Consider the following 23,963-nt stretch of genomic DNA (forward strand, 5'->3'; position numbering starts at 1 on the left):
ATGTTTTTATTGATCATTTATATTATTGATAACATCCCCACTTGTATGAGACCGTGTCATATAAGAAATTGTGCGTTGATAAACAACGAACAACCAACAAATTTTTTTACACAAATTCTTAGTTGAAGCTGTCCCACTATGAGACATTTTTAATTGAATTAGCCAAAACTATTTTTAAAAAATAACCACTTCTTGTATATAAATGTTTTCTTTGTTTTTTTTTATATTTTTTATAAATAAGCTTTTTATATGAATCTGTTTCATAGTAAAACAATCTCATACAAAATAAATATGCTAAATATTTTATAACGAATATCTCACATACTTCTATTTCATATGACTTAACAATTAACAAAAATTGATACTACTATAAATCGTATCATAAATGTTAAACACGTCGAGTGAAACTGACCAAGATTTCACCCTAACAATTCACTTGCCAAAGCGAGAAATTTTGACCCTTGGGCTTGTTTTCTTGACTTGAGTCTTCCATTTTCTTCTAATGTCCAATTCTCAATTTACTGCTGTCTGCAGTTAGTCACAGATTCAATCATTCAACACACCATATTGGTTCTAATGTCCATATTGGTTCAGATCTTGGTAGCTTGGCAATAAGTGGAAGAATGGACGTGTGTTGTTCAACCATATGCACATGCATCTCCCAAGTTATTCTGATTCTGCACTTAGTAATTCACCCATGGATCTTGAATGTAATGAGAGCCAAGACAGCTAGGAAGGGGGATGAATTGATCATGGAAGAATAGATACAAAGGCAAGAACAAGGAAAGCCAACAACATACACAGAACACTAAAAACAGTAGCAGAACAGCACAGCCGCAAACCAGCGAGCAGCCCACCTTGCAGCATGACCCAAGCCTTGACCATGAAGCTTTAGACCTAACCAATCATGGGGACGTGATCTCTATACATAGGCCTAGCCATAAAGGTCCAAGATTCATGCTAATAGTGCACACAGCTCTCTGAAATCCGTGCACAAGGTCCTCCAGTCAGCAGGTCGATGCTGAGATCAGAACTGGTGTTCTGACTTGGTGACCAGGTGACCTTGCAAGGGATGTCCCGAGCTAACCCACACACTTTGGGAGACATGAAGGATAAAAATGGAATCTCTATACTTGGATCTTTCCATCAAGACCTTAATTGCCTCTTATCCATCACGGGAAGACCCAAAGAAATGGAGCTGAAGGTCGAGTGTTCAGCGGATAGTGCAGCAAAATAAGAATTCTGTTTTCTGATTTTTGATCCTTAAAATGTGCACATGTTAGTCACGTGATACTTTTTAGCCGTTATTCTTGTTTGGGGGCGTGTCATAAGCCTTGTCATTGTATTTCCCACTTCCCATATGTCTATATATAGATGGCTCATTCATTGTAAACAAGTTAGTTGATTTTAATGAAAACATTTCAGAAAAAATTCAGTGTTTGAATTTTTTTTCAATTGCCTTTGCAATTGGGTTACTAGGGCCAGTTTGCCCTTCGTGTTGGTGTGAATCCTTGATCAGCCTTCAAGGCCACACTACACCCTATCCAAGAACGTTGATCATTCCATTGATTGATCAAAGGAATGCATCGGGGTTGTATTGAGAGGAGGTCTGGCAGTCCAGCTCTTGTCAATATGCTGCATGTCAGCCTTGGAATATCCCCCCCATTTCGTATCAAATCCAAGGTCATGCGTTGACCACGCGTACTTGGATCAATTGTTATCAGAGCCTCAAAGTCCTTGGGGTTCATAATTCAATCGGTTTTTTATGAGAAACAACAGATAAAAGTCGCAAAAACAAGAAGAATAGAAGCTGTCAGAAACTGACTGCATTTGGGGTCGAAAGTAGTGGTGTTTTGGGGATCGTATTGTGATTTGTTTTCAAAACTGTTTTTACACGGTATTTGTGGTTGAGTTGGGAAACTTTTGGCTTTGGAATCTTTGGATTTGGTGTTGTGGTTAAGGAGATATGAATTTTTCTTTACTGACTGCCCAAAACTGATGAAATCCGGGTACCTTGGTAAGTTGTCTTCGAAAACCTATCAAGATTCTTTTATTTGGCTCTCATCTTTCACCAAATTATCAATAACTATCCTATATTCATTAAACCACATCATTTGTGCACTTTTTCTTACGTTTCATAGGTTTCTTGATTGACCCATTTCATTGTTGTTTCTCAAAGTACAGTAGAGTCTCATTTGTACTTTTCTTCTGTATTTTCATTGTGTCTCTTTCATTTTTGAGTCTTTTTCATTGTTTCTTTTTTTCATTTTGGGTATTTTTGAGTCTAGTTTTTTATTCAGTCTTGTGGTGTAGTCATTGGAGTTGTGGAAAAAAAGATGCGCAAGTGTTTTAGACCAAAGGTCACAAAACAGTTCAGATTGGATGTTTGGAGGAATTTTTTTTAATTGTGATCAAACTAGACCACGTATTTGAGTATTTCCAATTTGGGGTGTTTGTAGACATCTTGAGGTGTGTTGTCACCAAGTTTCATCATACTTGGAGTTGGTTTGGTCGGGTTTTCAATAGCAAACATTTCATACTGATTTCTGAATTTGGCTGTTTGGTTCTGATTTGCCTCCTGTCTTGTGCACACATCAATATTACTAGTAGTTGTTGCGGTGTTTTTGGGGTTATGTGTAGAAAGCATGCAAGGAGAGGGTCAAGAATTGAGGACAATTCTTTTTCCAAGAAGGGGAGATTGAACCATATTGGTTCAGATCTTGGTAGCTTGGCAATAAGTGGAAGAATGGACGTGTGTTGTTCAACCATATGCACATGCATCTCCCAAGTTATTCTGATTCTGCACTTAGTAATTCACCCATGGATCTTGAATGTAATGAGAGCCAAGACAGCTAGGAAGGGGGGTGAATTGATCATGGAAGAATAGATACAAAGGCAAGAACAAGGAAAGCCAACAACATACACAGAACACTAAAAACAGTAGCAGAACAGCACAGCCGCAAACCAGCCGCAAACCAAGCCTTGACCATGAAGCTTTAGACCTAACCAATCATGGGGACGTGATCTCTATACATAGGCCTAGCCATAAAGGTCCAAGATTCATGCTAATAGTGCACACAGCTCTCTGAAATCCGTGCACAAGGTCCTCCAGTCAGCAGGTCGATGCTGAGATCAGAACTGGTGTTCTGACTTGGTGACCAGGTGACCTTGCAAGGGATGTCCCGAGCTAACCCACACACTTTGGGAGACATGAAGGATAAAAATGGAATCTCTATACTTGGATCTTTCCATCAAGACCTTAATTGCCTCTTATCCATCACGGGAAGACCCAAAGAAATGGAGCTGAAGGTCGAGTGTTCAGCGGATAGTGCAGCAAAATAAGAATTCTGTTTTCTGATTTTTGATCCTTAAAATGTGCACATGTTAGTCACGTGATACTTTTTAGCCGTTATTCTTGTTTGGGGGCGTGTCATAAGCCTTGTCATTGTATTTCCCACTTCCCATATGTCTATATATAGATGGCTCATTCATTGTAAACAAGTTAGTTGATTTTAATGAAAACATTTCAGAAAAAATTCAGTGTTTGAATTTTTTTTCAATTGCCTTTGCAATTGGGTTACTAGGGCCAGTTTGCCCTTCGTGTTGGTGTGAATCCTTGATCAGCCTTCAAGGCCACACTACACCCTATCCAAGAACGTTGATCATTCCATTGATTGATCAAAGGAATGCATCGGGGTTGTATTGAGAGGAGGTCTGGCAGTCCAGCTCTTGTCAATATGCTGCATGTCAGCCTTGGAATATCCCCCCATTTCGTATCAAATCCAAGGTCATGCGTTGACCACGCGTACTTGGATCAATTGGTATCAGAGCCTCAAAGTCCTTGGGGTTCATAATTCAATCGGTTTTTTATGAGAAACAACAGATAAAAGTCGCAAAAACAAGAAGAATAGAAGCTGTCAGAAACTGACTGCATTTGGGGTCGAAAGTAGTGGTGTTTTGGGGATCGTATTGTGATTTGTTTTCAAAACTGTTTTTACACGGTATTTGTGGTTGAGTTGGGAAACTTTTGGCTTTGGAATCTTTGGATTTGGTGTTGTGGTTAAGGAGATATGAATTTTTCTTTACTGACTGCCCAAAACTGATGAAATCCGGGTACCTTGGTAAGTTGTCTTCGAAAACCTATCAAGATTCTTTTATTTGGCTCTCATCTTTCACCAAATTATCAATAACTATCCTATATTCATTAAACCACATCATTTGTGCACTTTTTCTTACGTTTCATAGGTTTCTTGATTGACCCATTTCATTGTTGTTTCTCAAAGTACAGTAGAGTCTCATTTGTACTTTTCTTCTGTATTTTCATTGTGTCTCTTTCATTTTTGAGTCTTTTTCATTGTTTCTTTTTTTCATTTTGGGTATTTTTGAGTCTAGTTTTTTATTCAGTCTTGTGGTGTAGTCATTGGAGTTGTGGAAAAAAAGATGCGCAAGTGTTTTAGACCAAAGGTCACAAAACAGTTCAGATTGGATGTTTGGAGGAATTTTTTTTAATTGTGATCAAACTAGACCACGTATTTGAGTATTTCCAATTTGGGGTGTTTGTAGACATCTTGAGGTGTGTTGTCACCAAGTTTCATCATACTTGGAGTTGGTTTGGTCGGGTTTTCAATAGCAAACATTTCATACTGATTTCTGAATTTGGCTGTTTGGTTCTGATTTGCCTCCTGTCTTGTGCACACATCAATATTACTAGTAGTTGTTGCGGTGTTTTTGGGGTTATGTGTAGAAAGCATGCAAGGAGAGGGTCAAGAATTGAGGACAATTCTTTTTCCAAGAAGGGGAGATTGAACCATATTGGTTCAGATCTTGGTAGCTTGGCAATAAGTGGAAGAATGGACGTGTGTTGTTCAACCATATGCACATGCATCTCCCAAGTTATTCTGATTCTGCACTTAGTAATTCACCCATGGATCTTGAATGTAATGAGAGCCAAGACAGCTAGGAAGGGGGGTGAATTGATCATGGAAGAATAGATACAAAGGCAAGAACAAGGAAAGCCAACAACATACACAGAACACTAAAAACAGTAGCAGAACAGCACAGCCGCAAACCAGCCGCAAACCAAGCCTTGACCATGAAGCTTTAGACCTAACCAATCATGGGGACGTGATCTCTATACATAGGCCTAGCCATAAAGGTCCAAGATTCATGCTAATAGTGCACACAGCTCTCTGAAATCCGTGCACAAGGTCCTCCAGTCAGCAGGTCGATGCTGAGATCAGAACTGGTGTTCTGACTTGGTGACCAGGTGACCTTGCAAGGGATGTCCCGAGCTAACCCACACACTTTGGGAGACATGAAGGATAAAAATGGAATCTCTATACTTGGATCTTTCCATCAAGACCTTAATTGCCTCTTATCCATCACGGGAAGACCCAAAGAAATGGAGCTGAAGGTCGAGTGTTCAGCGGATAGTGCAGCAAAATAAGAATTCTGTTTTCTGATTTTTGATCCTTAAAATGTGCACATGTTAGTCACGTGATACTTTTTAGCCGTTATTCTTGTTTGGGGGCGTGTCATAAGCCTTGTCATTGTATTTCCCACTTCCCATATGTCTATATATAGATGGCTCATTCATTGTAAACAAGTTAGTTGATTTTAATGAAAACATTTCAGAAAAAATTCAGTGTTTGAATTTTTTTTCAATTGCCTTTGCAATTGGGTTACTAGGGCCAGTTTGCCCTTCGTGTTGGTGTGAATCCTTGATCAGCCTTCAAGGCCACACTACACCCTATCCAAGAACGTTGATCATTCCATTGATTGATCAAAGGAATGCATCGGGGTTGTATTGAGAGGAGGTCTGGCAGTCCAGCTCTTGTCAATATGCTGCATGTCAGCCTTGGAATATCCCCCCATTTCGTATCAAATCCAAGGTCATGCGTTGACCACGCGTACTTGGATCAATTGGTATCAGAGCCTCAAAGTCCTTGGGGTTCATAATTCAATCGGTTTTTTATGAGAAACAACAGATAAAAGTCGCAAAAACAAGAAGAATAGAAGCTGTCAGAAACTGACTGCATTTGGGGTCGAAAGTAGTGGTGTTTTGGGGATCGTATTGTGATTTGTTTTCAAAACTGTTTTTACACGGTATTTGTGGTTGAGTTGGGAAACTTTTGGCTTTGGAATCTTTGGATTTGGTGTTGTGGTTAAGGAGATATGAATTTTTCTTTACTGACTGCCCAAAACTGATGAAATCCGGGTACCTTGGTAAGTTGTCTTCGAAAACCTATCAAGATTCTTTTATTTGGCTCTCATCTTTCACCAAATTATCAATAACTATCCTATATTCATTAAACCACATCATTTGTGCACTTTTTCTTACGTTTCATAGGTTTCTTGATTGACCCATTTCATTGTTGTTTCTCAAAGTACAGTAGAGTCTCATTTGTACTTTTCTTCTGTATTTTCATTGTGTCTCTTTCATTTTTGAGTCTTTTTCATTGTTTCTTTTTTTCATTTTGGGTATTTTTGAGTCTAGTTTTTTATTCAGTCTTGTGGTGTAGTCATTGGAGTTGTGGAAAAAAAGATGCGCAAGTGTTTTAGACCAAAGGTCACAAAACAGTTCAGATTGGATGTTTGGAGGAATTTTTTTTAATTGTGATCAAACTAGACCACGTATTTGAGTATTTCCAATTTGGGGTGTTTGTAGACATCTTGAGGTGTGTTGTCACCAAGTTTCATCATACTTGGAGTTGGTTTGGTCGGGTTTTCAATAGCAAACATTTCATACTGATTTCTGAATTTGGCTGTTTGGTTCTGATTTGCCTCCTGTCTTGTGCACACATCAATATTACTAGTAGTTGTTGCGGTGTTTTTGGGGTTATGTGTAGAAAGCATGCAAGGAGAGGGTCAAGAATTGAGGACAATTCTTTTTCCAAGAAGGGGAGATTGAACCATATTGGTTCAGATCTTGGTAGCTTGGCAATAAGTGGAAGAATGGACGTGTGTTGTTCAACCATATGCACATGCATCTCCCAAGTTATTCTGATTCTGCACTTAGTAATTCACCCATGGATCTTGAATGTAATGAGAGCCAAGACAGCTAGGAAGGGGGGTGAATTGATCATGGAAGAATAGATACAAAGGCAAGAACAAGGAAAGCCAACAACATACACAGAACACTAAAAACAGTAGCAGAACAGCACAGCCGCAAACCAGCCGCAAACCAAGCCTTGACCATGAAGCTTTAGACCTAACCAATCATGGGGACGTGATCTCTATACATAGGCCTAGCCATAAAGGTCCAAGATTCATGCTAATAGTGCACACAGCTCTCTGAAATCCGTGCACAAGGTCCTCCAGTCAGCAGGTCGATGCTGAGATCAGAACTGGTGTTCTGACTTGGTGACCAGGTGACCTTGCAAGGGATGTCCCGAGCTAACCCACACACTTTGGGAGACATGAAGGATAAAAATGGAATCTCTATACTTGGATCTTTCCATCAAGACCTTAATTGCCTCTTATCCATCACGGGAAGACCCAAAGAAATGGAGCTGAAGGTCGAGTGTTCAGCGGATAGTGCAGCAAAATAAGAATTCTGTTTTCTGATTTTTGATCCTTAAAATGTGCACATGTTAGTCACGTGATACTTTTTAGCCGTTATTCTTGTTTGGGGGCGTGTCATAAGCCTTGTCATTGTATTTCCCACTTCCCATATGTCTATATATAGATGGCTCATTCATTGTAAACAAGTTAGTTGATTTTAATGAAAACATTTCAGAAAAAATTCAGTGTTTGAATTTTTTTTCAATTGCCTTTGCAATTGGGTTACTAGGGCCAGTTTGCCCTTCGTGTTGGTGTGAATCCTTGATCAGCCTTCAAGGCCACACTACACCCTATCCAAGAACGTTGATCATTCCATTGATTGATCAAAGGAATGCATCGGGGTTGTATTGAGAGGAGGTCTGGCAGTCCAGCTCTTGTCAATATGCTGCATGTCAGCCTTGGAATATCCCCCCATTTCGTATCAAATCCAAGGTCATGCGTTGACCACGCGTACTTGGATCAAGTTAGTCACAGATTCAATCATTCAACACACCAGATTTTTATCTACTACTTTCTATTTCTAGAGTTCAATGTTCATACACTTCGGGACAAATGAAAGTCTTGATTCACTCCAACTTCTAAGCAAGTAAATCTGGTAATAATTTCACATTTTCTCTTTTTATTCAAAGTGTATCATTTAGGTAGCAGTTTAGCATAATTTTTCTCATCATCACTATAAAATGTATGCTGCTATACTTTACAATATGTTTATTTTTACATCTGGGTCGCACAATTCTTGAAAGATTTACAATTTACATGCTTTAATCAAGAACAATTATCTTTTTGGTATCTGGGAAGTGTAATTCTTGCAATTAGCTTTCTGGGTTTTCCATCAAATCAATCTTATCATTTCTAAAAATGTATGCTGCTTAACTTTAAGTAGGACTTTTTTTACATCTGGTTTGCACAATTCTTGAATGATTTACATGCTCAAATCAAGAAAATAATCTTTTTGGCATCTGGGAAGTGTAATTCTTGCAATTAGCTTTCTGGGCTTTCCCTCAACTATGATAATTCCTTACAAAGATCTGCTTTTTTTGTTGAATATTGAGAAGCGGATTGCAATTGAGGGTATACTTACTGTTGAATTTTCAGGGGATTTCTTGTTGTGTTTTCTGATTGGAAGTTTGTGATCTGAAGTTCACATGGATTTGCATTTGAAAAAATTGTTTGGTAGATTCCATGAGCAATTTGGATGTGGACCAGGACTTGGTCCTGCATCTGCAACTTGTTTGTTTAATGTGGACGGTGTAGATGCTGCCTTCATCAAGGCATTATATGGAGCTGCTGCAGCTCTATATAGGACTGATCCATGGAAAAGATTGCGCCCAGGACACTTCTTTGGTGTCCGGGTGGGCAGAGAATTGGAATGGTCTGGAAGGAAGCAGCTGTTTCCATGTGTCCAAACCATTGGTGGGGATGGTGGGGATGTGGCATTTTATTTGTTTCGATCTGTTGATGATGCTCGGAATGCAACCAAGCCAAGAGAGACGGTTCCTGTACCGAACACTGAGGTTATGAGGGTGACATTTGAGCTAGAAAATTTGATGTTTCCTTCTCATAGAAAAATGGTCAAATTTTTGGCCTTAGAAGTTTCTGGAACTGAGTGCTATCCAATTTTCGATGTTATCTGTTGCACTTCGAGTGGTGAGCTTAAATATAGGAATCCGACGTATGAAGAACTTAGGTTTGCATATGCTGCCATGAAGGGTATAACATTAGTTCACCCTTTGCTCCAAGATGTGCAAGCTACTTCATATCCGACACAATTGATGTGTTTCGAGCCACTCATTGAGACGGTGGATGTTCAATGGCCAGCGGTAATGGCTAAGAGCAATGACATTGTGGCGGTTACCATTTCACACCCACCTGGTCAAGCATATGAAGAAAAAACCATATCATCAGCCAATTCAACTCCCAACAAGTATTCAGAAGCAGCTAGAGAAGATAGTTTTGGTGACGTTAAAATGTATTCAAATGCTTCTTTGAGGCGATGTGCTATGTGTGATCGAGAATTTCACATGGATCAGTCCTTTCCTTGCAGTAAGTGTCGTGCCATAGTTTACTGCAGCCCGAATTGCCAAAAGCAGCATTGGAAGGAATCTCACAAGAGCATATGTGGTTTGTACAAAGCCATGATGGAGAGAGAAGAGGAGCTTGCGATAAATATATTTTCGTTTCCTTCATCGGCTGATCATCCTTGCAAGTGGCTTGAGTCTCTTGACCTCCATCATAAAGGAATGTGGAGAAGGAAGTGTGGCTGCTATTCTAATAGGCCCTTTGGTCTTCTTCCTGTCAAAGCTGGTCTTTCGGAATCTTGGGGCGGACTTGATGATGATGAATACCCACAAGATTCTCCATTTTCGAGTCATCTGACTGATGGGATCTCAAGTCCTATCCTTCTTTCTGGCTGGTCGGAGTACTACAACCTGAGATCATTGCCACTGTCTAGCCCTGTTGCGGATATTCTTTCGCACCCATTAACAGTATATTACATACTAACGGCATTGAGCATCACTTCAAAGAATCGTTTGCTAAAAGGAAAAGAGGTCATTGTTCATTATTTGGGTCCTGAAGGAGAGTTAGACTGGATAACTGCTTTTGCTGAAATGGGTCACCTGCTTAATGGTATTGGCAACATACAGATTGTCATGCTGGGGCCAGAGGTTCCTACAAATTTATCCGGAACCACTTCAGGAATTGGGAGCAGAGTGAGGATAAATCTCGCTAGGGGTATCTATCAAGAAGAAGCCACCTACTTGCCTTCTCCTCACGTTATTGTCGCTTTGAACTGTGGATTAGAGAACAATTCAAGTTGGGGCGGAGCTCTGGAGCTAATCAAGTCGATGGGTATCCCTGCATTTTTCACTGATCAGTCGGAGGTTTCATGCACAAATGCTAAGCAAGTTCTTCGTTCTGCTGGCCTGCATATCACTCATCCTGTCACTCCCAATCCTTTTCGTTCTCCTGTGCGGAACTATGGGCCTTCAACAAATATGCCTTCTTACAGTAATTGTTTCTTGCTTGGAGTGAATACATGATCACCAATCATGTGAATTGGATCGGCATATTCAGTATATGACGGAGAAATCTATCTTGAAGATTTAAGCTTATAGGTATCTGCTCAACAAACTAAAGTCTTTTGCACATGTAATGGAACTTGATTTTGAAATCATTGTTTTTATGCTGTGATTTTACAACTGTATATTGAGTGTTAAATCTTGTAGTTTATCCCATAGGCTCAGTACTCTATATGATTTCACTTTATCAATTCATTAGGCAGATTACCGATTGATTTACTGCATGCAAGGTGTGGATTACCAAGTGCTGATGTGTTCATTGTGCCTCTGTAAATGTTATAAGGAGACTCCATTAATGTTTGAAATCTGATCTATATTGGACCCTTTCATCAACTTAACTTCATCTTTTACACGGAGTTTGTTCTTCTGTAATTTTAGAATCGTAATCTTATGGAAAGAACATAGCATCCTCTGCAATGTTTTCATTTTTCATGTAGTGATAAAGTTAGGATTTATTGATTCTCAGAAGGTGGCAACCCTATACAATTACACTCCCCTTCACCATGCTAATAGGGGCAAATTTAGGACATTAGTATAAGGTGGGCTGGACCAGTGTAACATGATTCACCATATAATTTGCTTTTTGTTACCCTTGAAACAATCATATAACTCTTGGCTTTTGTTACCGAGAATATATGATGATCGGCTCAATGCAAATAACTCTTCTCGCCAAGCAGCATTGATTCGACTACTGTAATCATCATGAATTTCACTGAGATTTTCGGCTAACATTTTGATCGCCAATGGAAGGCCATCGAGATTGTGTATCACAGTTCGTGCAATACGAAGAGTCTCGCTTTCTAAATGCATTATATTAGTCCCCACTTCACTCTCAAACAGCTCCCAAGCCTCAGCTTCGCAAAGTGGTTTTATTTCGAATATTTCTTTGCGTTTGATTTTTCTCGTAATCTTTCTACAGACGGAAAAATTCCTTGAAATCACTATCAGCTTTGAACCTGCATCAGGTTCTGGGATTCCAATATCGTGCAATGAAAAGGGTTGCCACATAGAATCTAATACCAGCAGAAACCTCCCCATTTGCACCAGTGCACTCCGCAGCGCCTTAGACCTTTCGACATTATCTGTAATTCCCGAAAGGTCTACATGTAACTTGCTTGCAAGCTCTTCTTGAACATGTTTGAGTCCCAATCCATACTCGACATTCACCCAAACGATACTCTCGAAACCCGCCAACTCTATAAGCACTTTGTTATGGATGGCTGCCGCTAGAGCGGACTTTCCAACACCGGCTATTCCATGAATACACACAGTTCCATTGGCTTCCACATTTTTAACCAGCTCCCAAATCTTCTGTTGTATGTCTTCTCGAGCACAACCGACAAGGCTAACCTCTGGCTGTTTAGACCCTTTGATCTTAATTTGTTGATTGATTTGTTTGACATTCTCCAATAAAACATCGAGTTCTTGAAGCTTATCTTCAATTGACTTGACAGCACCATAGCGGTAGCAAACATTATCGTTCAGACATTATCGTTCAGACGGTTTTCCAAGTCCGGGACATTCACTCCATCTAAAAATTTTCTAGCTTCACGGATCCATGGACGAGGATCGGGCTTAATCACATCAAAACTATTTAGTTTCTGTTGAAGTCCTTCAATCAAAATTTCCAAGTTGTGCACTTTTACTTTCAGAATCGACAAATTGATTCTACTCGTTCGATAAGAATTATAAATGCAAGCTGATGAGCCTGCAATAGATGTCAACAGTCCGAAAATAGCAGCTCCAAGAGTGATAATGTCCGATGCTGCAAAAGGAAAGGACGGAGTAAACATCACAATGTTGCAGTCTCGTTTTATCATCATCGACATCAAAGTGAACACCAGGGTTTGAACGGTTGGTTGGATAGATTATTTCCCTTGTAACGACAAAGAGATTGTTTCTGCCCATGATAGTCTATTTTGCTATAAGCCTATAAATAATGTCTATGTCTATGTTACTCGAACTCTTCATTTTGCTTCACATACCCGCGTCCGATCCGTGATGCTCGGACATTGGTATGGCACTTAGGCACTTTATTTTAGGCGTAAAATAAAATATTTAGACGTATCCGACAATTGAATATGTACCAGTATCTGGCATCAGTATCCAAGTCAAAGTAACATAGGTCTTTATATCTAAAAATTAGAGAAACAAGGAAGTAAAGTACCCAACATGGCTTTAAAAATACTCCGCTTCTCTGAACTGCCGCATGAAATTCCTTAAGTAAGCACCTCAGCTCTGATGATACTGTGACATGAAACTTCAGCATATACAGTAGTCCATAGGTAATAGCCAAAGTTAAACTTGTGTCACGAGCCACGCCGATGAAACATGGACAACCAAGTGTAGAAATGCACCCGGAAACAACTGGACTAAAGAAATATGTTTCATATAAGAAGAGAAAGTAATTAACACAAATTGACAGCAAAGTCTGCTTCTATAGAAAAATAGAATTCCAGCCAAATGCAGAAAATTTATATTATGACTTGATTATAAAAGTTTCATCTAAGTTTGGGAATTTGTTAGCCTAATTTTGATTATCTTTGGAACTGACTATCTTTTACGCTGATTTGTTTTGGATCATGTTGCTGACTCCTACGGGCAAGAGGGGGAGAGGGAATTAATCTTCTTGTAAGTCGTGAGAATCAAACACTTATCATAAATCGTAAAGGAAAATATTTCATCACTAGAATAACCCATGATTCTTCTGTCTATACTATTTTTGACTTATCATATTTTTTTTCCCATTTTTTGTGTCTAGGGTTTTAATATTGCTAGTCCTCCAAAATTAGTGAAAATCACAAGTGTTCAGTTCAAGAATATGAAATAAATCAAACATATATATATGAGAGATAAGTCAAATGTAAAAATACCTTCTTGGTATCCCAGATTACACTTCAGCCTTCACCTATTTCATTGGGTAGATATAAAATAGCTATAAAATTTAACCCAGAAATGAGAATCTGCTTCAAAATTCAGAAATAAAATTTCATCAAAATAAAGCAAAACTTAAAACAATGGAGATAAAAAATGGTGGCTACAACTTACCTGTCATTATTTAAGCTTCTGTTTCTAAAATCTAAAATGCAAAGTAAAGACAATTCCTAAACTGAATGAGAAAAAGTATCTGGAAACAGTAGTTTCTAATGAATAATGCTAGAAAGAAAGTTGGCAAAACGTGAAGGCTTAGTTTGTTTTATAATTACCATACTGGAGTTAAGTTAATTTGATATTCTGACATGAAATCAATAATTATATTCTGATATCATTGAGAAGGCTAAGAACATGCAAACAAAAATAATTAAGCTTTTGGTTGACTTGATTCTTCAACATGACATGAGAAGACAATGTGACCATGGTCACGGGTTTAAATCTTAATTACCCCTCAAATTCAAGTGGAATATTTCTGACCAAATATAAAGAGAGTTTGTGTTGCATTCACACTTTTAACTCAAGGGCTCTCGCATGAGAGGGGCATGAGAGGGCGTGTTAGAGTATATAACATATAATATGGCCTCAAGCCTTCAATCATAAGCTTAAGCTTTTGGTTGAATTTGTTCCTTATCAGTTTATTGTTTATTTGTCATCTATCCGATTTCAAGTCATGTCTTGACCCATCGGTTCAAGTGTCGCTCAATGATAATAAGTTCACGGGTATGAATACAATGTGGTATTTAAATTCCCAACTACACTGCATGTCTGAGTTATGCATAACTAATAATAGAATAAACCGATCCAAACGTTGTTTTGATGAACTCACATGCAGATAGCTGGCAATATTCAGTTATTCATCGTTCAACTTTAACAATGCATTTTTATTTTAAAATTAGAATATAGGAGTACTATTTTATTTTAGGAAATTTTGTTAAAAATAATTTTCAACTATTATCCATCTGCTCAACATTATTCTACTATTGGATAACTCAAAATAAACCAAACTAATGATAACACTGAGGCTAACGGTCAAGGAACCAATTCAACCAAAAACTTAAGTTGATTGTTGAGGTCTCAGAATATGTTATATATTCTAACACAACCCCTCACACGAGAGCCCATTGGGCTAGAAATTTGGATACAGCACAGGCCCTCCGTCCTTATACCTAGAGCTAAATAATCCACTTTAAATGAGGGATGGTTGAGATTCAAACCTGTGACCTGTTGTCACGTTAGCTTTGATACCATGTCAAGAAACTAACTCAACCAAAAGCTTAAACTGATGGTTGAGGTCCCAAAATATATTATATACTCTAACACTTGAAGCTCCTTGTTTTTCACAGGTCTCGTGCAGAAAATCGATTTCACAAATTAGAAAGTTCTTACATCTCATCCCATACAATGTATTGGATACAATGCAATAAAATACTGTTTGTTTTGACACAATACAATTATGATGCTAGCTTGTCAGCTTAACCATCATCCAACAATAAATTACCTATTTGAAAAATGGTTTCAAACAGAAAACAAGGAAAGGGGTAAAAGAGAAGCTGAAGTGGATCAAAAGACACATCAAGACCACAATTGGAGTAGGAAGCATCCCTTAATGATAGAACACCCACAAAAGAATCACTAACAGTACCACAAAATCTAAATTCCTTCTCCCTTGGAAACCGAAATTAACCATGATCACAGCTCCAAGTCACATATTAAATCCTAACAAGAGATATCCAACCAAAAAGACATATTCCAGAACCAAAAGAAACAGCAGACAGAGTTTAGAGTGCAGGAGAGAACGAACAAACCACGGACGCAGAAGCACAGACCTGAAACCAGTGGCGAATCCAAAATGTTGGTTCAGCTTCTGTGCTGAACCAACTCGTTTGTCATTCTTTTGTGTTATGTGTTACGCAATTCAACATAAGGTTTTTGGTAAAATGACCTAAGCCATGGCCTAGGTAGGGCCGAGCCTTGAATTTCCCGCCAAAAAACAAGGAAATAGATACGAACCAACTGCAAAGCATTTGGCCATATCACTATTTCAAAGGAGCTGTTTCTAAAGTAAGGTAAAATGGAGAAATCTTCGTGAATTGGTTGGTGTGATCATTGAGACGGAGCTTGCTCCATTTGAAGGACTAGCATAGCCATTTTGTTGGCGAGTAAACAAATCTCTTACATTTGCATGTACTCGTTTTATAAATGTGGAGGTAGCTTCTAGGCGCCGAGTAATGTAGCTATGGCTCGGGGAATGGGAAGGGCTTGCATTTATATCATCATTTGCCAAAATAGTGGCAGCTCCTGCATATAGAATTGTAATCTTGCTCTATTAGATTCAATGCTTTCTTGTTTATTTCTTTTAATACATATACTAAAATACTTCTATAGAACATGAACAATAATTTCTAACTTCCGAACAGAAGGGTTCTTACTAGTCTTTTCAGCTTTCTTCCTTTTGAAAATCCTAAAAACTTTTGTTTCACCACTACTAGTCGTTGATTCAGTACTTAATTTCTCCGTCTTCACACTGCATCATCAAAACATATTAGTTTTTCTTTCGGAAAGTTCTTTTGTTGTTGAGCTGTTTCATAATTTGTTGCTATTGTTAAGCAACATCCATTTTGGAAATTTTTGGTCAAAATAATTTATTGATTGTTGGCCGCTTATTTATAAAAATGTGGGTCAAAAAGTCAATAGCCAATGAAGCAAACAACTCATTGTATTTTTTGGTTTTCGCCTAATGATCAGGTTTTCAGTTGGCTTACAAAAGTCTTTTTAGCTATTTTAACCAACCAAAAACCAACCAATGATCCATTCACCAAACCAAATTATTTGACCTTGCCGAGAGGAAAACATAATAATTATTGCATTTTCTTTATGGTGACTCCAAAGAAAGTATAAATGGTGTACCTGACAAAAGATACTAGATTTTCCGGTAGGACTGCTTCTTCAAATTCATAATTTGAGGAATGTGTCTCTTCCCGCTCCACATCCTTGAACCAGAAGCGATTCCCTCTAATTTTAATTTTCTTGGAAATTCTAAATTCTCCAGTTTGACTAACAATAAGAGGCAACTCTGTTAGTTTCTCACAGTTCCAAACAGAGAAACTATGAAAGACAGGCCAATCAAGTTGCTTCTCAGAACATATGGAATTTAGCTGAGGGAGATCGATTAATACTAACTCCAGCAGCCGTGGAAGATGGTAAGATAGAGTTATGGTTGTATCAAGATGGGCATCCACAACAGGCCTTATTAACGCTTTCATTGACCAGCACTGCCTAACAGATATCTTTTCAAGGTTACAGAGACAATTCAACATCTCAAAAGAGAAAAGATATTCTAACCCACTGTAGTCAAACACATTGAGGACCTTCAAATTCTGAAACCTAATACCAGTTTCCTTAAGCGTCTTCAGACTTTGGCTGTGCATTGTTAAATACAGCTCTAAGGTGCCTTCTGGTAGTTGATTAACACGGTAATCATCAATCAAAACTATGCTGTTCCTACTGACGTTTCCATTGGTGCAGAAACCACCAACATAATATTTAAAACTAGGGGAACAATGGTGTCTTCTTGCCCTTACAAATGCATTCATATAGTCGTTGAACATGGTTACATTGAAGAAGTTGAGTTCAAGAATGGTTAAACCTTCTAAGCACGCAAGCTCCTCAACACAAGCATCTCTGGAAAATGAACTTATCACTTGCTTTGATCTCCAGTAACAACCCTTTGCATCATCCATAACGATTAACAATTCTTGCAAACATGGTAATGAACCAACCAATTCAGCAGGGAATTTAGTCAACTTAGAGTGTGAAAGATCAAGGCGCTTTAATTTTTTCAACCTCTGCATCCCAGCAGGTAAGTTTTCAAGAGGGGTTCCAAACAAATCAAGTACAATAAGTTCCTCTAGGTTAGACAAATCAGGCAGGTGTTTCAGACTAGGGCAATGACGTAAAAGAAGTACTTGGAGAAGTTTCAAGGTACAAGCTGATGGTGGAAGGAATGAAACATGAGTGTAAGATAGGTCTAAGACTTTAAGCTTTGGCATACCAGTGAAAAAATCAAGTGAAAACCAATCAAGTGGGTTATATTGGAGTAGCAATGTAGACAAGTTTGGAAAATTAGGCTTTTTTGAGGGTGCTTTAAGTTGATTGTGCATAAATGATGCTCGTTTGATCTTTCCACACTGATCATCAATTGTGGGTAAGACCAAAAGATTATCACCTGCATTGATGAAGAAGTCATTATCTTGTTTGCTTATAATATTTACTGCCATATCGTGCAATAAGCCAAGCATCTTGACCCACTCTTGAGAGCCATTTGAATCAACAGCCTCCAAGAGACGAGCATCTTTGAGTTCTTTCAAAACTTTCATCCCCAATTTCCTCTTTTCTTCTAATGACTCAACATATATATCCAATAGACCTTCCCAGATCCAATAATCTATCAGCTGCTTTGCTTCAATTGGAATACCTTTTGGGTACAAGGCACAGTACAAGAAACATTGTTGGTATTTCTCCTCCAGTCTCTTATAACTGTATTCCAAGCGTTCAAACTGCATTGCAGTAGATGGTGTTGATCTAGCCCGGCTACTCAACCTTTCTTGAAGTGCAATACTAATTTCATCCAAGCTTTGACCCTGTACTTCTCTCAAATGCATTCCCAATATGAGAACTGCTAATGGCAATCCTGCACAATCTTCTATTGCTTTTTCCTGAATCTCGCTATCTACAAGGAAAAGGCTGTCACCAACAGTCCTCTTTAAAAAAGCCAAAGTATCAACGCTAGAGAGTGGTTTTATTTCATAGTACTCATTTTTCACAATTCTTGGGCACGCAAATCGAGATCTAGAAGTAAGGATGACCTTGCATACCACTTCCCCATTATCAGACTCTGGAATTCCAATCTCTTGAAGAGAATAATCATCCCATAAAAAATCAAGAATCACCAAACATTTCTTCCGTAGCACAAACTCATCACGCAGTTTTAAAGCTCTACTTGCATCATCACTAGTGTCAGGGAGCGTTATATTTAAGCTCCTAGCAACCTGCTCTTGAAGAATCTTGAGCTGAACACCAAATTCAGCAGCTACCCATATAACATAATCAAATGAATTACACTCATACAAAGCTTGGTTATATATAGCTTCTGCAACAGCTGTCTTGCCAACACCAGCTATGCCATGAATGCATAATACTTTAACGTTTTGTTTTTGGGTTAGGCTCTTCCATATGTTCTCAATATCAATATTTCTAGTTCTCACCACAGTTTCATTACAAGCTCGTTGATATCCCCTCACAACAGGCTTCATTCTAACACACCTATTCTTTTCAATTAACTGATCAAATATACTGATTTCTCGTTCAATGGCTGCGCTTGCAGCACATCGACGACAACAGTCGGGCAAGAAGCCATTCATACATCTACCATCTATGCTTCTTCTAAGATTTTCTATATCTACTTTGTTGAGGGAATCTTCAGCTTCTCTCATCCAATCTTTCACATCAGTTAGAAGAAAAGTTGTCCCATTTGCTTGTGCTTGCAATCTATTAAGCATCTCTCTTGCTTCTGCAATCTTTGTCTTCAGGTTTTCCAGATTACTTCGACGTTCCTTAAACCTATGAGGGACATATTCTTCCCGGACCCAAGCAGCAATAAGACCAGTAACTAATCCACCGACTGCAGTCAGGAAAGGCGCTGCAGCCATATAATTTTAATGCAGCGCATAGAAACAGAAATTCATTAATAAATAATATTTTGTACAAAGACCATTTGAACTTCACACAATCCAATAGCATCATGGGAAAAAAAAGGGGGAAAAGTTGGGCAAGAAAGGGAAGTAAAAGTTGAAAGTTCACCAGAAAGGCTACAGGTAGCATCGCAAGCATAAGTATATGAAAGAAAATGGATTCCATATAAGATCAAGTATTAAACAACTTGTGGTCTTTTGGGTGTTTGGTTTGAGAGAAAAGAAAATTTGGAAAAACTAATTCTCTATTTTCCCTTTTTTGACAAGAGATTGAAGTTGAAAAGCTTGGTTGGAAAAGGGTTTACATCTATTTGCAAACATTTTCCTTGAGTATTGGAAGAAAACCAATTTCCTTTCGGTCTTTCATCCATAACATTCTCCATTTTCTCCAAGTAAAAGAAAACTAATCCTCATTTGCATTTTAAAATAAAAAGCTTTCACGGAAAACTAATTTCTAAAATTTTACAACAATATTTCACTACCCCAATGTGCAATGCCATTAAAATGGCTTATGCTTAGGAGGGGCTTTGAAGTCGGATTTATGCAATCCATAAAATTTATTTCCTATTGACCCCACAATGCTTTACCACTCTCTTTTAAGCATTTCCTACATTTTCTCTTCTCCTTCCTTGTCCTCACAATCCATTAGCTACCAGTAAGTGTAAGAACATTATTATTATCTTTACATTGCACAGATTTATAACTAACTTAAACGAAAGATTTGAGTAGTCAATAGAAGTAAATACATACTTGCAAAGGCAGCCAGCGGCATTTTCTTTGATTTTCTACTACAAGCCGGGTTTACTGTTGAATGTTAATAATAGCAGCAATACTGAATATGATTTTACCAAACAGTTGGAAAGCCGAGTGGATTCAGATCCCATGCATCTACAAATGAAGTCAATTTTCTTAGTATAGAAAGCACTTCAGCATGTGAATTAAATATCAATAAAGAGCACACTAACTAAGTGTTATATTAAACACTGCTACTATATATGATTTCATTGAAAGTGTAAAAGGAAGCAACTCAATCAAAAGCTAAAACTTATGGTTGAAGCCAGTGTATGTTATATACTTTATCACGCTCCCTTATACCAAGGAAACAACACAACTAAAAGCTTAAGCTGATGGTTAAAAACACAAGATATGTTATATACTCCAATAACATATATGTTCATTTAGTGACTTGACCTAAGACCCCGTCCCAAAGCATGAGATCTTAGGTTCAAAGTTTCAAAACCCTTCCAATCCTTAATGTATAAATTACTAGTCAGAATAAGACATGAAGCATTTCTCCCTATGTTTTTGGAATACTTGAACAACATTTCTATATGAATATCGATGTAAATTTCACATAACCATGAAACTGGTTGATTCTTACAGAATAATAAAAAAAATGCAAGGTAAATTAACAGAGGAATTCAAACCTTGCAGAGGTGATTGGTGGAACTAATTTCCAACCTAACTAACTTTTAAAACTCTTCAACACCAAAGCAGATAGTAATTTTTCTTTTGTGGAAACTAGAAAGCTACATAGCATGTACGTACGATGTTTGTTAGCATAAGTAAGTAATTAAGTATTTATAATAAATGATCAACTGCAGTTTATTACAGGAAAATGGATGATTTGTGCATGATTAACCAAATAATAATTTCTAAACTTTCAAATAATAGTAGTGAATGTGTTTATGCCAACTCTCATGCACGTATCTTCATCATAATTCCCTAAAAAAGATTCTTCTTTCTAACAATTATGATAATCTGAAGTTATAATATTAACTAATAACTACTAATTTGCAGAACTAATTAAGGGAATGTTTGGCATAACTAATAACTACTCATTTAAAACACTCCATTCTTGTTATTTGCACACCAAGCATTTGTGTACCATTGTCAAATCTTAAGAGTGTCCCTTACTATTAAAAGCACGAGTCACCAAATTTGTTCCATCATGGTTTGGAGTTTAAAATTATTCTACACTTTAAATGTTATATAACACCCTGATCAAGACAAACAACACTCATCAAGGCACACTCTTTTCGCATTTGGGACGGTTTAGTAGGCAACAACAAGCCGTACGTACTTGAATGGGCAAGAGAAGAGACCAACAATTAGTCAATTACTAATACTCACACTTGCAATATTTGGTCAAGTGGTTTAGATCAAGACAAGGTATATTAAGTATAGGAGGCAGCCGACACTGCTATACATCCATTATTCTTTTACCAAGAATCGATTTTAATTTAGTGATAAATTATTTATTTGTCTCATATAATATGTGATTTTTAAATAGATTAAATTAAGAAAATACCTTCTACATATTATTTCTTGGCCTGTGTCATATATATAAATTTATTATTTTATTAAACATTTTTATATTATAAATGTAGAAATATAATGATTATTTTGAATTTTCTGCAAAAGACAAATATAATATTGAAATTACTACAAAACCAGAATGATGATTTGAGAAAATATTAAAACAGACTTAATTCAATTTTACACGAAATTAGATGTCTGGATTCCAAAATTTTGTTCAATAATGACTGATTTTTTTTTTTTTTTTTTTTTTTTTATAATCCATGATAGCTCTAATCCCAACTCATATCAAATGTACTTGTTATCAAAAAATAATGAGCCAAACCAAATCCAATCATGAATAAGCCAATAGGTTATAATCTTTGGCAAGGAAGTTGTATGATTATTAGTTAAGTAGGTTAATTAATTAAACTCACTCAATAAGAACAAAAAAATATTGGCATTAGAATGTACTAATTAGGAAAAACTTGTTTTGGCTTACTTGGAATGGTCATATAATCTAGGCATTGTTTTTGGCTTACATGATAGGGTAATCAATCTAGGCATGGAATTAACACATTCATATATTGGAGTATTATATGTATAATTTCATCATGTAATTTAAAATTTAATATATTAAATTTATCTAGTGGTAGAAAACTTTCTTCTCCACTCTTGTATATAATATAGATTCTATTCTCATCAAATAACTACATGAGTTATCGTTTCTCCCTTCAGTTTGTTGCCATATATTATTTTAGAACTTATCTATTTAATCAAATTCTTATATTTTCATATGTAAAATTTTTGTGTGATTATGCCCTTTTCATCTCTTTTAATTTGCTACGATGCCTATTTATGAAATGATACATTTGAATTAATGGGTATAGACATATTCTCTTATCTTGTCTCAATCATAAATTCTTTTTTTTTTCCTCTATAAAATATTATATCCATTCGAAAATACTTACACCTAATTATAATATATTATGTGGAAAATATCACTATAAGTTTATCTTATTTATTCACTAACTATCAATTAAAATTAAAAATAACCCATAAATATATAGCAATATTAAAAAACAAAAACATTGAGAAAAATGTATCCATTTAACTTAAACAAATTCTTAGTACATCACAATTCCAAATAAATTATCTCAAATTTCTCTTTCTGACCTGAATTGTGGCATGGGGATGGGGCCCTTGCTATATGGAGAAGTCACACAATAATTTATTTTTACAAGAAGTCACCCCTTGATGCTAGCAAAAAGGAATCAAACCACATATTCCTTCAAGCTTGCTTAAAGAATAATGAGTGAAATCATTTTGACTTAATTACTTCTTACCATATATGCAAATTTTGTAATAAAAGTATATAATATAATCTTTACTAAATATGGGCAAAAATATCATTTCTCTTAGAAATAGACTTGGATCTTCTATGTAACCTTTCTCACCCAATAAAGAAAAAAAAAAAAAAAAAAAAAAAAAAAAGAAAAACCAAACATTCACTTTTAATGGATAATCGTGAACAAAATTTTAACAAAAAGATTAGACCAACATTACAAAATGGTCTAAAAATATAAGTTAAACAAAACACTCATTTATGTCATACATGATTTAATTTTTCTATTATATATAATACACAGAGTTTTAAATTAAATGATTCGGATCAGAACTTAGACGAGCACAAGCCTATATTCCCTTGAACAAAGGTTGAGGAAGGCCATTGATGGCAACGGCTGCGGTGGTGGCACCTCGGCTGCTGCCGCCTTGAAACAAGCGTTTTAAGGTCTTAAGGTGACCCAAAACTTGTTTATAAACACCCATTTTAGTCTTAGCCATGTTAGACAACATAGTCTTCCTTAACCTCAACAATTTCTTACCAATTCTCAGCTTTAATTTGCTTATTCTTAGCCTTAACCAGCTAGAAGACCTTGATGATCTTCTTACTATAGGTTGATCAGCTTGCTTTAATGTCTTGTATATTAAAAATTGTGCTTCTCTATGATTTCTTTCTTCTGGGTCTTCTTTCTCCATCATAGTGTAACCATAACTTGTATTATTATTTCTCTTGAATAAATTTGCCATTTTAATATTTTCTTTTTTATGTAAAAAAGGAAGTACCAAAAAAGTTGGAGAAAGGAAGAGATTTTTGGTAGGAAGTATAGTGAGGAGGGAAAAAGAGAGGAGATTTGTTGGTGGGGAGGATGAATTGGGGGTGGGAAGGATTTTGGTTATTTATAAGTAGGATAAAGTGAGGTAGTCAAGTTTTAGGAAAAAAACATATTCTTATTATTTTTATTTTTATATTTATTATTATTAATATTATATTTTT

At 36.8% G+C, this 23,963-nt stretch overlaps 3 protein-coding genes across 5 annotated transcripts; 1 reads left to right on the forward strand and 2 right to left on the reverse strand.

Annotated features, from left to right (window-relative positions):
- Positions 1-453: 453 nt before the first annotated feature.
- LOC130814853 (probable disease resistance protein At4g27220) lies at positions 454-20,109 on the reverse strand. Of its 3 annotated transcripts, none has more exons than XM_057681094.1 (6): positions 20,078-20,109; positions 16,485-19,275; positions 16,007-16,101; positions 13,517-15,875; positions 12,811-13,015; positions 454-528 (listed from the first exon to the last, which is right to left on the reverse strand). In XM_057681094.1, the coding sequence occupies exons 1-4, from the start codon at positions 20,097-20,099 to the stop codon at positions 15,634-15,636; spliced, it is 3,150 nt and encodes a 1,049-aa protein (XP_057537077.1). In that variant the 5' UTR covers positions 20,100-20,109; the 3' UTR covers positions 454-528; positions 12,811-13,015; positions 13,517-15,633. The 3 variants fall into 3 exon arrangements, with proteins under 3 accessions (XP_057537077.1, XP_057537076.1, XP_057537075.1); XM_057681093.1 differs by lacking the exon at positions 454-528 and adding an exon at positions 12,269-12,408 and having other exon boundaries at positions 12,811-13,010; XM_057681092.1 differs by lacking the exon at positions 454-528 and adding an exon at positions 12,269-12,408.
- LOC130814854 (uncharacterized) lies at positions 7,133-10,889 on the forward strand. The gene is made up of 2 exons (XM_057681095.1): positions 7,133-8,158; positions 8,659-10,889. Exon 2 carries the CDS (start codon positions 8,709-8,711, stop codon positions 10,602-10,604), a length of 1,896 nt encoding a protein of 631 aa, XP_057537078.1. The 5' UTR covers positions 7,133-8,158; positions 8,659-8,708; the 3' UTR covers positions 10,605-10,889.
- A 3,211-nt stretch (positions 20,110-23,320) lies between the features above and the next one.
- Positions 23,321-23,716, reverse strand: LOC130815751 (uncharacterized). Its single transcript, XM_057682234.1, has one exon. The coding sequence runs from the start codon at positions 23,714-23,716 to the stop codon at positions 23,321-23,323; it is 396 nt and encodes a 131-aa protein (XP_057538217.1).
- Between the last annotated feature and the right edge of the window lie 247 nt (positions 23,717-23,963).

The sequence above is a fragment of the Amaranthus tricolor genome, chromosome 6 (assembly GCF_026212465.1).
Source record: "Amaranthus tricolor cultivar Red isolate AtriRed21 chromosome 6, ASM2621246v1, whole genome shotgun sequence".
NCBI lineage: Eukaryota > Viridiplantae > Streptophyta > Magnoliopsida > Caryophyllales > Amaranthaceae > Amaranthus > Amaranthus tricolor.